This window comes from Aspergillus oryzae, chromosome 1 (genome assembly GCF_000184455.2).
Source record: "Aspergillus oryzae RIB40 DNA, chromosome 1".
NCBI classification, from domain to species: Eukaryota; Fungi; Ascomycota; class Eurotiomycetes; order Eurotiales; family Aspergillaceae; genus Aspergillus; species Aspergillus oryzae.
This window is the reverse complement of record NC_036435.1, coordinates 89,384-105,737: the sequence shown is the minus strand read 5'-3', so window position 1 is coordinate 105,737 and position 16,354 is coordinate 89,384. Positions and strand designations below refer to the sequence as shown.

At 49.1% G+C, this 16,354-nt stretch overlaps 7 protein-coding genes and 1 non-coding gene across 8 annotated transcripts; 4 read left to right on the top strand and 4 right to left on the bottom strand.

The window, feature by feature from the left end:
* Positions 1-6: 6 nt before the first annotated feature.
* Positions 7-813, top strand: AO090009000037 (uncharacterized protein; the record flags this gene model as incomplete). The annotated part of the gene is made up of 1 exon (XM_001816509.3): positions 7-813. The coding sequence occupies one exon, from the start codon at positions 7-9 to the stop codon at positions 811-813; it is 807 nt and encodes a 268-aa protein (XP_001816561.3).
* A 1,059-nt stretch (positions 814-1,872) lies between these two features.
* On the bottom strand, positions 1,873-1,945 carry AO090009t00001. Its single transcript has one exon. It is a non-coding gene; the product is annotated as a tRNA-Thr (tRNA).
* Positions 1,946-2,048: 103 nt separating this feature from the next.
* On the bottom strand, positions 2,049-2,636 carry AO090009000036 (uncharacterized protein; the record flags this gene model as incomplete). Its single annotated transcript, XM_001816508.3, has 1 exon — positions 2,049-2,636. The coding sequence occupies one exon, from the start codon at positions 2,634-2,636 to the stop codon at positions 2,049-2,051; it is 588 nt and encodes a 195-aa protein (XP_001816560.1).
* A 1,006-nt stretch (positions 2,637-3,642) lies between these two features.
* On the top strand, positions 3,643-5,111 carry AO090009000035 (uncharacterized protein; the record flags this gene model as incomplete). The annotated part of the gene is made up of 2 exons (XM_001816507.1): positions 3,643-4,555; positions 4,639-5,111. The coding sequence occupies 2 exons, from the start codon at positions 3,643-3,645 to the stop codon at positions 5,109-5,111; spliced, it is 1,386 nt and encodes a 461-aa protein (XP_001816559.1).
* A 1,062-nt stretch (positions 5,112-6,173) lies between these two features.
* AO090009000034 (uncharacterized protein) lies at positions 6,174-7,447 on the top strand (the record flags this gene model as incomplete). Its single annotated transcript, XM_023235442.1, has 5 exons — positions 6,174-6,341; positions 6,401-6,569; positions 6,622-6,775; positions 6,837-7,276; positions 7,302-7,447. 5 exons carry the CDS (start codon positions 6,174-6,176, stop codon positions 7,445-7,447), a joined length of 1,077 nt encoding a protein of 358 aa, XP_023088489.1.
* A 960-nt stretch (positions 7,448-8,407) lies between these two features.
* AO090009000033 (uncharacterized protein) lies at positions 8,408-11,329 on the bottom strand (the record flags this gene model as incomplete). The annotated part of the gene is made up of 1 exon (XM_001816505.3): positions 8,408-11,329. The coding sequence occupies one exon, from the start codon at positions 11,327-11,329 to the stop codon at positions 8,408-8,410; it is 2,922 nt and encodes a 973-aa protein (XP_001816557.3).
* Positions 11,330-14,076: 2,747 nt separating this feature from the next.
* On the top strand, positions 14,077-14,523 carry AO090009000032 (uncharacterized protein; the record flags this gene model as incomplete). Its single annotated transcript, XM_001816504.1, has 3 exons — positions 14,077-14,229; positions 14,293-14,348; positions 14,409-14,523. The coding sequence occupies 3 exons, from the start codon at positions 14,077-14,079 to the stop codon at positions 14,521-14,523; spliced, it is 324 nt and encodes a 107-aa protein (XP_001816556.1).
* A 224-nt stretch (positions 14,524-14,747) lies between these two features.
* Positions 14,748-15,784, bottom strand: AO090009000031 (uncharacterized protein; the record flags this gene model as incomplete). Its single annotated transcript, XM_001816503.1, has 2 exons — positions 14,748-15,384; positions 15,450-15,784. 2 exons carry the CDS (start codon positions 15,782-15,784, stop codon positions 14,748-14,750), a joined length of 972 nt encoding a protein of 323 aa, XP_001816555.1.
* Positions 15,785-16,354: the final 570 nt, after the last annotated feature.

The following is a 16,354-nucleotide window of genomic DNA, read 5'->3' as shown; positions in this document are numbered from 1 at the left end:
TGCAGAATGAATACCAGGTTTCTTCTTACGATCTTTATCATAACAAGCTCTCTTTTTTTCTGCTCTGACGCTGCCCCTGCACCGGCAGCCGATGAAGCTTTAGTTACGATCGACTCCCCGGAAGTCCAGACCAATTGGACTGAATCCAGTTTCTTGCAATGTGTCAAGCAGCTAAATGGCTTTAAGTCCGCTAATATTGTGGATGGCAACATTGCTTTCAAGTGCCATGGTGTGTATGGCAATGGTGACCTGAACCTCCATGCTCCTAGTGGCAAGAAGGCCGATAGCTGTGCAGCGAGCTTTCCCCTTTCAATCTCAGAGGAAGTCAATATGACGAGCTGTACCACGGAACTCTCAAAGAACTTCGAAGAAGCCGCCCCATTTCGTGCTGCCGTTGATGCCATCTGTCATGATATTGTCGGAAGTTGGGTGGACAAGGAAATCACCCATATGACTCACCACTTTACGGATGCCTCCTCTAAATCCGATTCATGGCTGTTGAAGAACAAGAAAGTCATCTTAAAGACAACAATGAATATGATACCTCAGACTCGTGCTGCTCTAAACGCTGGCAAGATAGCCAAAGCCACACTGGATACTCTGTGTGAGAATGGATTAAGAGATTTTGGCACCAAAGGGAAAGGGTGCACACACGAATTGCACTACTACAAGAACACTATTGGTATCTCGCATCACGGCATCCCTTATGACCGTGCCACTACAACAGGAGTGACAAACGGTATGGTTGATTTATTTGTGGACAATATCAAGAACATAATTGGTACTATCGACCTGTCCTGGTCCAAGCCTTAATAGACTTGGTTTCTTGCTCTTCTGATAGCTTTCTCCAGTCTTACACGGGGTGGTGGTAATTGCATTGATACCATGTGCTGGCCGGCTGCCGTATCCAGGATCTATATTCAACATATAGATCCATGACAGTATTGCATCTGCCAAATTGCACTGTTTGTACCTAGCTTGTTGATTTCCCCGCACATGTCTCGCGTCAACAATCTTTTCTTCTTTTTCTCCCCTCCACGCTTGAAATTCTGATCACATAGCACCAATGTTATTCTCTTGCTCGCATTGTCAAATTATATTCGGGTCAACGCTCGATTTTGAATGCTTATGGATTACCCAGCATAGTCAGATACTTTTCTCCGCTCTAGGCAGAATAGTGATTATAAGACAATTTATCCGCATATCGAACTTGTCAAAGTTATCTGGTATCCAGGGTAGATAAAAGTGCCAACAATGCAACGATATGTAGGCTAGAAGGGTATAAAAAGCTCACAGGTGAGCAGAAAAGACTATTGGGACGAGGAAACTGAGTCTTGACTTATAGCCAAATGCTTTGTACCTAGAGGCTTCAGGATCCCCCATTGGAAATCCTGGTGTATCATCGGATGTTCGCCCTCTAAAGGTAAACCGATCTATGACGGAGGTCACTGGTTTTTGACTGGCAAGTACACTTAGGGAGGGTCTGGGGCAGCTAGCTTTGATTGGTTAGCATAGGTATCCCAACAACATATATAGCGCAAAGCAAGCAATATTCTGTTCCTCATGCCCAGAGAGGGTGTTGCCTCCTTGCTAAGGCGCGGGTCAGGAAAGGACAAATCGCAAGTAGTTAATTATGAAATTGAATACCATGGTGCAACGACACGAGGTCGTTCTTTTTCGACATCCCTTCCAGATGGCACGTTCCGAATATTAGCAGGCATAACATCGAGATAGGGCCGCACGTTGACAGTTTGCTGGTGGGAGCCGAGCAAAAATAGGTAACGAGCAATGAGAAAAAGATATATTATAAAATCTACTGTTGTGGTTCAATCCACTGATTGGGGGGGAAAAAAGGGGGGAAAAAAATAGAACTGCTCCCACGCGGATTTGAACCGCGGACCTCATGATTACTAGTCATGCGCTCTACCAACTGAGCCATAGGAGCTGCTATGAAATATTGAGGGCCCTATTAAAGTACACAGACTATAACTACTCAACCATAAGTATTCCACCATCTCCTCTCCTCCTCTCATTACCACCAGAGTTGACTAACACAGCCATTCGACCGTCGCAAGTCCCAACACCATACCAATCACAGTCTTGGCCATGTCGCTACCGGCAGCGGACAGTCGCAGTGATGCATTCGGGGTGGACGTGCTTGTTTCACTCGCACTTGTGGTGGTGGCAGCTGTATCAGACGTGGTCGTCGCCGACGTCGTTGGCACATCGCTGGATTCGCTGTTGGCGGTGGAGGACGATTGAGTGAGTCTTGTCGATGTCACGGTAGCATTCGCAGCAGTCGTGGTCGCATTCGATCCGGTAGAGAGACTCTCAACTTGGAAACCATGGATGTCTACCGACGACGCTTTGGAAAAGCGCTCGGTCGCCTGTCCCACAGCCTTGCCCGAACAGTCATCGGTGCCGTACAGTAACATGTTGATGTTCTTTTCGCCTTGCGCATCAATGGAAAATACCATTCCTTTCTTATGGTCGACGGTTATACACTTGGAGGGCCCGTGGCCGGATTCCACGTGTCTTGTGTTGCTGGCGTCTCTCCAAGTGAACTCCCACGCACCAGTGGAGGGAAGAACGGCCAGTGCAGAGACCGATAGAGGAACCAATGCTGACCACTTCATGTTGGAGGGCTTTTACTGGTTGACAGGAAGATCGCGTGTATGTAGGGTTGAAAGAAGAGCGGCAAACGAAGAAGAGGACCTTTCGGGAGGGAAGCGTCCATCCTTCACTTTTTAAGTATTCGCCGGTCTCAACCCTGTTTGCGAAATGACTTCCCCAAGCATGGATGGTGAACTGCAGATCCTCGTATTCAATTTGCCGAACAACCACTCAGGATCAACACTGATCATCGAGTTTTCTTGGCACAGGACATTAACTCTTCATAGATACGAGTTACCAGGAACAAGATGGCCGGAGGGCCAATGTCAGGGGATAGCGGCGTAACTGATGGGTTACATTGCGTTAGTTGGCTCTTCTCTGGTGGGCATGCTAATGCGGGAGGTACCAGGCTCGTTCTGATAAACACTTGTCACCATTTGTGGGATAAAATGATTTGCGCAAGTGGTTTGGTTGCGCATTGATACTCATTCCTTCTCTGGATGTTTGCCGAAGATATATTTCCTGCCAAGTACGTCGGAGTCCAGCTACCCAACATCCCAGCATAACCCGACTGCGAAGATAACTATGCACTTGTCATATTTCTCGCCCTGTCTTCTTTGCTCTGGCCGACTACTTTCTCTAGATTTCATGGTCAGGATGTTGATTCGCATGACTCAGCAGTGTTGCCTTGATCGGGCAAAAGTGAACTATACTCTTTACGGCAAGGCAACAACAACACTGCAGGGGCTGGAAGAGGAATTCCATACCAACGCTGTGATACGGCACTAAAAGAACAGCACCCGAATTAATGTTCTTCGAGGTTAGGCTCTAGACTTGTCTATCTACGGTTTCCGGACGGTGCGATCACGAAATGAATCCTGATGCCCCTCAGGGTGATGCTACAATTGGCTGATCATTAAAGCGCGATCAGTGCCAAATTGGCCGTCGCTCTCGTCTAGGGTTATACTTCCTTTTGTTATTGATTGTATCTTATCCTAAAATACTTTTGTAAACCGAAAGACATTCGGAATGAAAAAACTTTTCTCAAGATTCAAGCATTCGATGCGGATTCCTGCGTCTACCTCGGATCCAACTCCCGCGGCGACGGCAGGTCAAGTCGGCTCTATGCAAACACCTGCACGAGGAAAGCTCCAGAAACGGGTGGACTGCGATATACTGCATCGCAATGCACCGGTGGAAGATCTTCCACCCGAAGTTCGGCATCACCTCCTTTCTATGCTGGAACTTGAAACACTTTGGGCCTTGGTCCACGCGTCTCCTGTCTACCACCAGCAGTATCTGTCAGCTCGCAGACGCTTACTCTGCAGTGGCTTGGAGACAACATTGCGCAGCGCTACTAGCGACGCTTGTGCTGTTTATCAGTCCCGCTTGGTCGACTTTTCTCACTCGCGCACTAAAGAGAAAGTCAATATGTTTCTTCAATCCTACCAGGACCAGCGGGATACATCCCTGCATTCAGTACCGAGCGAAATGGCTAATGTTGATGAGCTTGTGGACGTAGCAGCGTTCTACTTCTCAATTGTCAAACCACTCGCACAGTACTACACTAGCTGGACGTTGGGTAATCTTGCCATAGAGACGGATAAGCCACGAAGTGACGAGCCTCTAAGCAAGATGGAGGAGGCACGACTGATACGTGCCCTGTATCGGTTTCAGCTCTGCTGTAACCTGTTGGGAGTGGGCCTCCACAAATCCTCACAAATCCAAAGACTGAGTTTCGACTCTGTGGAAATCGGGACAATATTCTTAGACTTATTCGAGCCTTGGGAGGTCGAGGAAATCTCCTGTATCTATACCTTCGCTAAAGAAAGATATAACCAGATCTTTAACGACATCCGCTGGAATGTCCACGAAGAGAACCCCAAATTTGAAGGACAACGGCCACCCACCCCTGAAGGAGCATTTGACCTAGATAATAGTTGTTAGTTTCAGCCCTGCTCCATTCCTCTGCGTGTCTCCGACGGTCTTTGATGCTCGAGAGCAACTAACTTTATAAAATAACAGGGACCAGGGATAGTCTCCTGAAAGGAACAATCTCTTGTGGTCTTGATCTCTTACACATGGTCATCTTTGAGATAAAGGACCACACACATCTAGTCACGACGATGCAACAGCACATATCTTGGCCGACAGGCAACTTCCTTGAAGGTGAAGCCCTAGGTGAATCGGCACAGTTCCAGCGACGCCAGGAGCATCCCTCGAATTGGGACCTGCGACAAGAGAGACGCGACCCACTGCCTTTCCAAGGGGATGAAGTACCCGATCCAAACGGAGTACACCCACCTCTGGCCTGGACTCTGATATGGAGGGGATCCTACAGCAACCTATATGGATACTACGTGCAGGATATTATCCGCCGCTGGGGATATGTTATGTGGCATGCGACGCGACTTGACTACACCGGTGCAAAAGAGCTTTTGGCACGACAATGGAAGGCGGATTGGGGGGACACTGATCCAAGAGATAACCTGCTGTAGTGGTGCGATAACCGCTTAAAGTGTGACTGGCTTGGATGTTTTGCAGTAGACGAATCCTTCTGGAAAGTAAAGACTTGACCCATTGAGCAATATCGTTCTTTCTAGGGCGTTCTTTTATGGTCACACGGTCAGCCGGCGAATTGATTCCCAACCGCAGCCTCAACCTCTATTTCAACCTCGAACTCTCAGTTCCATTTCGATTCCCCAACCATTAGACAAAGTCGCCTTTACCGACTTTTTGGAGTCCATACGAGGACTCGCGGGATCGTCAATTCTTGATCATCGCTTTCAATCCCATCATGCTATCTATGTGGTAGATGGTGTGGGTACACGATAGCCTCTACCATCGCAAAGAGTGATAGATCCTTAGATGGAAACTCAATACTCATATTCAAGAAGACTTACGACCATACAAAGTTTCCCGATCACCGTAAGCACGGACATCATAGCGCCTGAGTTTCTGACGCAATCGCGAATGACCTAGTGGCTGAACGACACGCAAGCGATACAAAGAAGTTCCCCCGACGATCTGATATTGCCAATGCTCGCGAGTCTACCCAGAAGCCGCCAGCTGACAAGGAGGATGACACGAGTAATGGGCCTTTTCCAATCGAACCGTGACTTGGCAGAGCCCAAGCTGCCAAGGCTCGCCAGTTGCGGTCTCGTGGTAGGATGATCGCGATGAGTGGAAAGCTGGGCTCCCAAATGGTTGGGCATCACCCCGCAGTCGTTGCATTAGTGTTGAAATAGTGTTAGAGTATCCCCAAAGTCTAACCCCAGATTTTGTCGCTCGAGCAGTCTTAGCATTGCATCCTGGTGGAAAACGTGCGCGTTGGTTATGATAGCTCTCCAAGGACACCGCTCAAAGCTTCGCATAATTGTGCAGGAGATAATCGTCATAATCTGATTAGGAATCTCTCTGGCATGATGTCATGGGCGATATTTAGGCTTACGAGAACCCCTGCTACTTGCAGGGAAATTCTTATCTCCTAAGTTTCTAGATCACGATTTCTCAGTCACACTGATTTCCTTTGGCCGAAGACTGGGACGGACCTCCTGAAAATGTCGGCACCAGATATTGTCGACGAGAAGAAACATGATGCTCAGCATGTGGAGAGTGTCAGGAGCCTCATCACCATTGACAATATCCAGGTGCTCGGTCTGAGTCCTGAGGACGCGCAATTCTACACAGACTTCTCGGCGGAGCAGAAAAAGGCAGTCTTGCGCAAGGTGCGTTTTCAGGTATATGAGCCCATGGGACTAAATTAATCTATACCCCCTGACATCAGGTTGATATTCGCTTGGTGCCAATGTTGGCCGTACTTTACTTGATCTCTCAGATTGACCGAGCCAACATCGGAAATGCAAAGATTGAGGGACTCACGGAAGACTTGCGACTAAGTGGCATCCAGTATAACATTGTACTGAGCATTTTCTTCGTCCCCTATGTGCTTCTGGGTAAGCATGCATTACGGCCTGACAATCCGCGCGGCACTAACCATGGTTGCAGAGGTGCCGAGTAATATCCTACTGAAGAGCTTTTTCAGGCCTTCAATCTATCTGGGGATTCTCATCACTTGCTGGGGAATTGTGATGACCCTAACAGGCATTGTGCAAAACTTCGCTGGTTTGCTCATTACACGTCTTCTACTAGGTGCTTTCGAGTAAGTCCTCTTTGCCCAAGTTACCCTACTCAACTATGTACATTGTTAATGCTCCCAAAAGAGCAGGATTCTACCCCGCGGCCATATATCTATGCACATTCTGGTACATGCCGAAGGATCTCGCCTATCGCGTTTCTATCTTTTACTGTGCCAGTGCTCTTTCTGGGGCTTTCTCGGGTCTTCTAGCCGCCGGCATTGCGCAAATGCATGGAATTGGTGGCCAGGAAGGTTGGCGATGGATCTTCCTGCTGGAGGGGCTTGCAACGGTAGTACTCGGAGTGATGTGCTTTTTTCTGCTAATTGATTCACCGAGAAGATCGAGCAAGTGGCTCAGCCCTGACGAAATACGATACCTTGAGCTGCAACATTTCATAAAGGAAGGGGGTGATTTTAAGGAGCAGAGAAAGAGGGTCTCATGGGAGGAGCTTAAGACTGTCCTTTCCAACTGGAGGTTGTATATGCTGTCGTACATCTTGCTCTGCCAGTCTGCCGCCGCATACGGTTCGTTGACTCCCATTATTTGTAGGGTGTCGCACTCATCAAGGAATACACAGGCCTCAAATTTACCATGCCTACTATCACGAAGGCCATGGGATTTACCAATACGAACGCACAGCTCATGGTTGCGCCCCCGTATATTGCGGCTGCCATCTCCGCCATCTGTTCCTCTAAACTGTCCGACCACTTTTACTGGCGAATGCCTTTCGCTGCGATACCATTGACGATAGTCACAATTGGTTACTCTATTGTCATCTCGTTCCATGGACAATTGAACGAAAATATTGGCCCTACCTACTTCGCCATGATACTTGTATGTATCGGTCTTTACCCGACTCACCCTGCAACCACCTCATGGTTGGCCAACAACCTGGCTCCATCCGGACGCAGAGCGATTGGCCTTGCTCTTAGTATCTGCATTGGAAATACCGGCGGCGTTATCGGTAGTTACATGTACATGGATAAAGAGGCCCCCACGTATTATACCGGGTTTGGCTTGTCACTCGCTTTCGGTGGCTCTGGATTGATCGTAGCGCTTCTGCTAGAGCTTTCATATATCTACGCCAACCGGAGGAAGGCAAAGGAATCTGAAGCGGAGATCAGAGAGCGATACAGTGACGATGAGCTGTTGGCGATGGGTGACAAGTCTCCTCTATTCAAGTACACGCTGTGAGGGATGTCGCATGTCGGAGTTGGCTTTCGTTCTAGGGCAAGCGTGAATATTTCAACATTCGCAATACACTATAAATACGATGGTTGTTTTCCGAAATTCGATCATGATCTATTATGCGGTTATCTTTACCAGTCCCTAGCAGGGTACCTTACTACGCATGTACTGGCTATGATAGATAGAGGCTGGCTAGCCTTGATTCAAGTAAAGGCCGAACAAGAAGAAACAGGCAATGAACGAGGCCCTCCGCTTTGGTCAGCATTCATTTAGGTCTGACCTTCCGACTGCAAGTATTGTTCAAGAAGTCCTGTTGCACTTGCTCAAAGGGATATATTAAAATTTAGCAAGTATAGGCATATAGATTCATTCCTCTATTGACATCTAAACGAATGGATGAAAAAAAGAAACCCAAAAACAACAATAACAACATTACGCTAAAACACCCTAATGTCAAGAAAAACCGATCATACATCCAGAAGCCCTTGAACAACATCCTGTACTCCCTCAAGCATCTTCTCCATCGGTTCATCAGAATCTAGTAAAATCACATCACCTTCAGACCCAGACGGACTCTCCAAGGTATCCAACTGCGAGTCGACCATGGCGGAGCTCATATAATGACCCTCCTTAGCAGATCGGGCAATGAGACGGTCCTTCAGCTGCGCTCGATCCTTGATCGACAACATAAGGAAAGTAACATTGACGGGGAAATCAAATAGTCGCGACAAGCGTCGTAGTTCATCACGGTAGATAGTCCGGAGTGCCGAGCAGGTTACCACGACTGCTGGTGCTGCTGAGTGTTGAAGTCGATCCATCACCGCTCCACGAATATGAGCCAGCCAGTCCCACCGGTCGCTATCGGTGAGAGGAATATTGTTGGCCATCCGCTGTCGAGACGCTGGAGAGTGGAGATCGTCGCCTTCAATAATGAGTATGCTGAATCGTTGCGCCAATGCTTGTGCAGCGGTACTTTTCCCGCAGCCGCAGGGACCTGCCAGGAAGATAACCTCGCGGGACTTCTTGGAGATAGATGTTGTGTCCTTGTTTGACCAGCATTGGTTTTGGAAATGCGCCATGAACCGCGATACGAATTGTGCGTTGAGTCCTCCCGCTTGGCGCAGAGCTGGTGCACCGGCCTGCGCCTTCTTTGTGTCGTAGAGGAGGACTCGACTAGGCCGGTCATTGTCGTACTTGCTGGCAAAAAACTCGATCAGCTTTATTGGAGGATTTGCGGCTGGGTCTGGGTTAGATTGACGCAAACGATTCAACCACTCGCGCTGGGGCAGTTGCTCAAATTCTAGCCCAGCGGTTTTCAGAAACGGAAGCAAGTCGCGAGTCCAATGGCTGAGTGTGGGATTGGTCAGGTTGACGATGTTCGCTACGTTCGTTCCCAAGGTGAGTTCAACGACGCTGGTTGCGATGACATCAACCGGGGTCCAGGAGAGAATATCGTCTAGCTCGGGAAGAGCTTTGATGGTCTTCGCCGTCTGGAGGATCATCGGAATAGCCTCTGTAGCATTCCAGATGCCATGCACGGTATCCGCAACAATTTGACCCACACGTAAGACTCGGGCAGCGATGTTGGTGTGTTGCGCGGCGCGGTTGACGATGTGCTCTGTCACTAGCTTAGACTGCGCGTAGCCCATGCCTTGGGCGTATGATAAAGACTCAGGCAGCTCTTCCGGTACCCAGTGGCCAGGGGTCCGAGCCACTGTGCTTACAGACGAGCAGAAGGAGAATCTTGCGGGCATAGGCGCCTGTGCATCCAGACATAGGTCGAGCAGATTGCGAGTCGCAGCAATGCAGCTATCCTCGAAGCTGCCCAGAGACCAGTTGAAATTGACAGACCAAGCACAGTGGATCACCGCAGTAAGTGACTGAGTTAACTGCTTGTAAGTGGGTTCATCCAATCCGAGGCGAGATGTGTTGGAGAGTTGTGCGGGCAAAGCGACAATCTTGCGTTCATCAGGCGGACTTAAGCTGTATAAAAGACCGCGGTCGTAAAGGCTTTGGCGCACTCTGCGAAGGGCATCGTGCGCAGAATTTGCCCGAACCAAGCAAAAGACGGTATGAACCTGTTCCATCTGAACCAGTTGGGCAACGAGGTGGGCACCCAGCGAGCCGGTAGCCCCAGTAACAGCGATGCGCTCCCCATTAACTGTTTGACGTACTGGGATATGCGCCTTGAAATTGTTGCTATACTTGTCAATCAGCTGCGACATCTGTTCCTCGATGGGAATCTCTTTGTCTGCATCGAGCCCCAGACGGAGCCGGGTGATCTCATCTGCCATGCGTTGAATAGAGGGATGTTCAAAGACGAAGTTCTGGGATAGTCTTTGGCCGCCGACGTTGAGCGTCTTGGTGATTATTTTGCGTAAGCGAATCGACTGTAAGCTGTCCACACCAAGACTGAACACGTCGGTGGTATCATCCAACACAGCCGAATTGATCGTTGGGGCCACTTCTAGCAAGCTTTCTCGGAGAAACATGTTCAACTCGGTTCCCTCAAGGACTCGATCACCCGTGGCATCCCCCAGTTCATAGACCTGTTCAATCTGTTCATTGAAATCGCGATAGAATGCAGAGCGAATGACGGTGCCCTTGTCTGTTGCTCGATATACCGTATCAGAAGGGAGGACTTGGATCATATCACGCGAGATGTGAGCATAGGATGGGGAGTCCGCATTGCACTTTTCGATGGCCGGAAAGACCGCATCAATGATCTCTTCGTCGGTCTTGCTCAGAGCATTGGCTGCACGGACTAGGAACAGTCCTAAGCGATCCTTGTTGGCACCAAAAGCAATCGCCTCGCCCACGTCCGGATGATTACGAGCCACACCTTCAATAATGAGAGGGTTAGCCTTTTCACCATTCTCCAGCACAAGTGTATCGTCCAGTCGAGCGTAGTAACGCCAGGCATTGGGCTTGGTCGGATGCTTCTCGAATAGATCTTTGGTCGCATAGGATCCATCGGGGCGGTTGCTCGCCACCTTCGATGGCCAACCCTCTAGGACCGACAGTTCGTAGATGCCAGGGAATCGCTCTTCCCATCGGATATATGGCAGCAAGGAGGGACCCGGTCGAACATAATCCCAGTCCAGGTCTGAGCGCTCTCGGAAGGATGTCATCAGTTGTCCGGTTTCAGTGGTTCCATAATGGGAAACTAGTAAAGTCCCATTTTTCACGAGAGTGTCGCCAATTGGCTTGGGACAGGACGAGCCCCCAAACATGACCAGCTCCATCCGTGCCAAGGACTCGAGGCCCTGTTCTGATTCAGAAAGGAGTTTCAAGGCATATGGAACGGCATAGAGCACTTGAATATCAGGGTGTCCCTGCAGGGTGGATAATAAGTAAGAGGCCGTCAATGGTAGCTTTGCATTGTACATGTAAATTAGCTTCTGCGAGTGAATTGCTCGGAAAAGACAACTGATGCCGTGGGCATGAAAGAGAGGCAGGGTGATAAATCCCTTGAGGCCAAAATTATTGGCGTAATTCTTCAAAGCACCAGCATGAGTTTGGTAGATCGGTTTAGGGTGTCCTGTCGAGCCACTCGAATGGATGATCCAGCACACATTCTTTGACTCCGACGGTCCATCGAATTTGGTCTCGTCAAGGACCAGCTTGCCGGTGGTGGAGCTGTCATAGTCTTCGCGTCTTAAGACCGGCTGCACCGTAACCCCCGTCCTTCTGCTTACGTTGTCCGCCATAGCCTTGAAACCGTCCTGAGCGATGAGAAAGGAGGCTTTGGTAGCGTCGACCAAGCTGACATAGGCATCCTCAGCGATGCGCGTCGAAAGCAACAGTACCGTGTGCCCCAGTCTCGAAATGGCCATCAATGTGACGAGATATTCAGAATCAGAGGGACCAAGTAAGCCTACAACCTGCACAGGATCCTCTGATGACCGACGCTGGGGAACTAGCTCCGCATAGTGGATAGCTGCAGCCTCCACATAGTCATGTAACTGTGATCCCAGGTCAGCCTTGGGTTGAGTTCTATGGTGTCTCCAGACCGCGCGGGATAGGTGGGGTGCGTACCTGACGAGGAGTGTAGTACACATAGTCAATGTCCTTGGAAGGGTATGCGACAATAGGTTCATCGGCTGTTTTCCCGTTGGCTCGCGTGAGCAGGAGGTCATGGATTGTGTAGATCTCGCGCTCCGGCTCATCGTACTCGTCGTTTGACGTGACGGGGGAAGAGACTTCCGGGGAAGCAGATGCAGCCTCTGAAGTGGCCGGTGAGGATAGTACCGGCAGCGATGGCGCTGTGCAGGCCATGGTAACAGGATTAACTCAGTTGACTATCTTGATCTCGCTGTGTTTACAGTTGCGCAGCCTTGAGGGTTTATAGCTGGGGAAGAATTCCGCCCACCCCACAGTCTGAAACACCACTTAATGTCCCACGTCTGAAAGAATGGCAAAGATGCGGGGTCTGTTCAGGTGCTCCGACAGAAATCTCACGAGGACCGTTGCATAGTTTCGTTGGAGTACCTCGTATACCCCGTCGACTTGGGGTCGCTGCTTTTCCGCCTCGTTTCCGCGTTGTGAGCGGAAATCCCCACACAGCATCATCCGCCAAGGGGATCGGTTCTCCAGACAAGCTGATTGACGAAATATTTCCTCGGCTCTTAGCTGCCGCTATTCGGGTTTATGTCCGTCCTCCGGTCGGCATTTGTATGAGTCGTGGCAGATAACTGTCGGGAGAACTGTTCCGAGGCTGCTTGTAAGATAATCCGACAATAGTTGATCTGTGTTTCTCCTATTGCTAAGATATTAGACGAATGGCAGATACTCTATAGCATAGGTAAATCATGGCTTAAATTATATCATTCTATCAAATATTCCTATGGGTTGATTCATCTGGGGTCAGACACAGTCTCGCATGCTATTATCAGGTATCCGCTTATGTACTCCAAGACAACATTGTTAAATGCATCCCTTGCTTCATTAAAATTCGTATTTACCCGTCTGTATTGCCTTATGATCCAACGAAGTATCATGCAGCAGTCGATGTTGTTGGAACTTGCTAGACTTGAAGATGTATATATATTTTCCTAGTGCCGTGGGTGATTAACATGGAAGTCGGATAAAGTTGATAGTCTTATTCTTAGAGAAGGCTAGTTGCACATTTCTATACCATTGCCGCTTCGGAATCTTTAACCCTTATGCCAGGAGTGATCTACGACTACTAGTACCACTACTGGATAGAAGTGACTCTATTCTACTGCTTCTCCTTTCTTTAGCGGTACGCCACAATCGCTACAATAGAATCTGCAAAAACCCTATGGGGCTGGTGGCCGTTCTGATGGTCATGATTGGTTGCTCTGTCTTATTCAGCGGGAAAGTATTGCTCCATTACCAGAACCGGCTAGTCTCGGAGATATGGGCTTTTTCTCTATCAGATTCAGTCGATCTCTGCCTTTCTCCTTGAAATTTCGGCAATAAATGTGTTCTATTTTCGATGTGCAAACTAGTGCCACTACTATGCTCTCTGGTTCTATTTTAGCTTCCACGAATCCTTCGTGGCGAAGGGGTATGCCATCTAATTGCGGTGTGAATCCTCGCCGGAGTGCGATAGTGTGTTAGTGTTTAAGACTCTGAGTGGTCTTCATTGGCCCTGACGCCACAAACCTATTGTCAAGCTATTGGCTCCTAGAACTACGGATAACGTTGGTAGCGTTAGTGTAGATCCGTGTGTTCGCGTACTTCTCTGCGCAAGTTTCAAGCCTTGCGCTGGGAATGACCTCCTTGCACTGCTACTTTTTGCATTCAAATACAAGTATTTCTTGTGTTCTCTTTCATGTATATTTTCACCCTGCTCTACTTTTCTCCTAGTTATTTCTTCTTTGGTTAGTAGGTTCATGGACTGCGGCGGATCTCGTCCGAGCTCTACAGCTCGAGGTATACGTAAGTTCGAGGAGGCTTCGGATCCACATAGTGGAGAAAGCTTCAGCTACGAGATAACGTCGTCCCAAATCTCGCAACACAATAAGCAGTTGCCTAGTCTAAGACTTTATCCATCGGCGATGATCGAGAGTGGAGTTTGCTTGACGCTTCCTTCTTAAGACCGGCCACTCCCCCTGCTACAAGGCCAGGAACAAAGGAACAGCTAGTACAATCACAAACAGACAACATCATGTTCGGCCAAGGTCTCTTTAGTTGGTTTAGCACATCGAAAACAGAGAGCTCGGAGAATGCTCAACCCACATGGGATCCCAATACTTTGACCATGACTCAACCCCAGAGTCCAGCCGCCCCGACAACTGAAAATGTTGTCGCCCATCAACCCGTACGTTTGGACGAGTCTAGTTTGATGTGCGATTATGGTTAACTGACTGCCTAATTGTAACAGACACCCACGGAAGATATGCAATTACAGCTGCGCGGTGGTGGTGGACCTGATGACGAGTGAGCAATCATCCTATCAATATGTTACCTGCCGTAGAAGACTAACGAGACTGCGAACAGTTGCTGCTGCTGTTGCTGCTTCTGCGGCGATTGCTGTGGTCCTGATGGGCCTCCGGGTGGACCAGATGGCCCCGGTGGAGGTCCTCCTGGTCCGGGAGGCCCTGGTGGTTGGTAAACTTAGGGGTTGCGTATAAGCAGCGTGCATATGATTTGACTTTATGGGTTACCGCTTAATTTCCTGTACGATAGTTTGAAAATCTTTCACTTAGTTTCATGCATTGTCCTTCTATTTAATTTTGTGTACAAGCCTGAAAATGACTGGCAAACTCCAGACTCTTAAGAAAACATCCATGCCGGTGGATTTTATGAAGAAAAAGCCCAATATCACCAACACCCCGTTTATACAGTAAACTTGGTCTTGTTCACAGGACCCGCCTCCAGCGCCGCTTTGCGGACAGCCTCCTCGCCCACTTCTTCGAAGATATCGTAGCCCCAGAAAGCGGGGAAGTTGAAGCGCTTGTGGCGTTCCAGGGAAGAAAGACGGGCAAACGCATCCTCCGGTAATTGCTTGACTTGCAGGTTGGCCGCAATACGAGACGGCGTGACACTCTTGGACAGGACCACAGTCCCACGTTGGACCCCCCAGCTAGCCAACAGTGGACCAGGGTCCATGCTAAGTTCTCCGGCAATGCTGTACACCAATGGGTCATCAACCGTACGGGGCTCTCCGGTCTGGTTGTTGCCCAGGGGTGAGTATGCCTCCACAATAATTCCCTTCCCTTGGCAGAAACGAAGGAGGTCCGGTTGTTGCAGGTAAGGATGCGCTTCGATCTGATTGGCGGCTGGAACGACAGAAACCTGGCTAAGGAGCTCTTCCAAGCGACGAACGTTGAAGTTGGACACACCAATGGCGCGGACCTTGCCTGTCGATAGCAATTTCTCCATGGCTTTGTAGGTAGTGATATAGTCGACATCTGCTAGCTCGAATACGCCGTCTTCATTTAGGGGAAACCACTTGTCACCGGATTTGAAAGCACTATGTCCGTGTTAGACTTGGGGGAGTTCATTGTACGATTCACCATTGGGACGAGGGCGTCTCACCAGGGCCAGTGCATCAAATATAAATCAAGATAGTTAACACCGAGATCCTTAAGCGTCTTGTCCAAAGCAGGCTCGACATCCTCCGGCGCATGTTTCGTATTCCAGAGCTTTCCGGTAATGAAGATTTCCTCCCGAGGAACCCCAGACTTGCGAATTCCGTTACCAACTTCCGACTCATTGCGATATATAGCAGCGCAGTCAATGTGTCGGTATCCTTGCTTCAGCGCGACTTCCACGGCATTCTCAACCTCGAGGGGTTTGGCCTGCCATGTGCCGAACCCTACCGCAGGGATTTTGGCTCCGGTGTTGAGCGTAAAGTGCGTAGACAGTGACATTGTAATACAAAAAGCGTATCGTCGAGGGAGAGAGTGAGGGAGGTCGTGAGTCAATGTACCTAATTGACAACAGTGAGCTTGCTTGATAAATACTCAATCAGTAAAGCAATCCCCAGACATCTTTAATCCCCAGGGTTCCAAATAGGGAAGTGGAGAATTCCGCCTTCCGACAAGTCAAGCGGAAAAGAATAGCGGAAAAGTCATGTACGCCTATGACATTTTCCTTCTCCGAACGAGATATTTTCGTCCGCTGCATGATACCGGATACTAAGAGTTAGCTAAGATGTATTTCTTTATGGTGACAGGAGGGATAAGGAGAACCTCGGCAACTGCACGGGTAAAACTCTATCCGGCCTGTTTCGTGCAGTGGTTCTCAGCCAAGGAGAGGCTGTGGAAGCTTGATGGTCAAAAGCTTTTCAACTGCAGCCGATCCTCCACGATGTATGCTTGGCCAGTCTTGTTGACTAGGCTCGGAGTCTCTCCGTAGGCCTCGCGTCTCTATGAAATGCCATTTGTCCACATTGAGATGGATCTAAGAAGAGGATGTGCATATCCGACCATTTCCCGTAG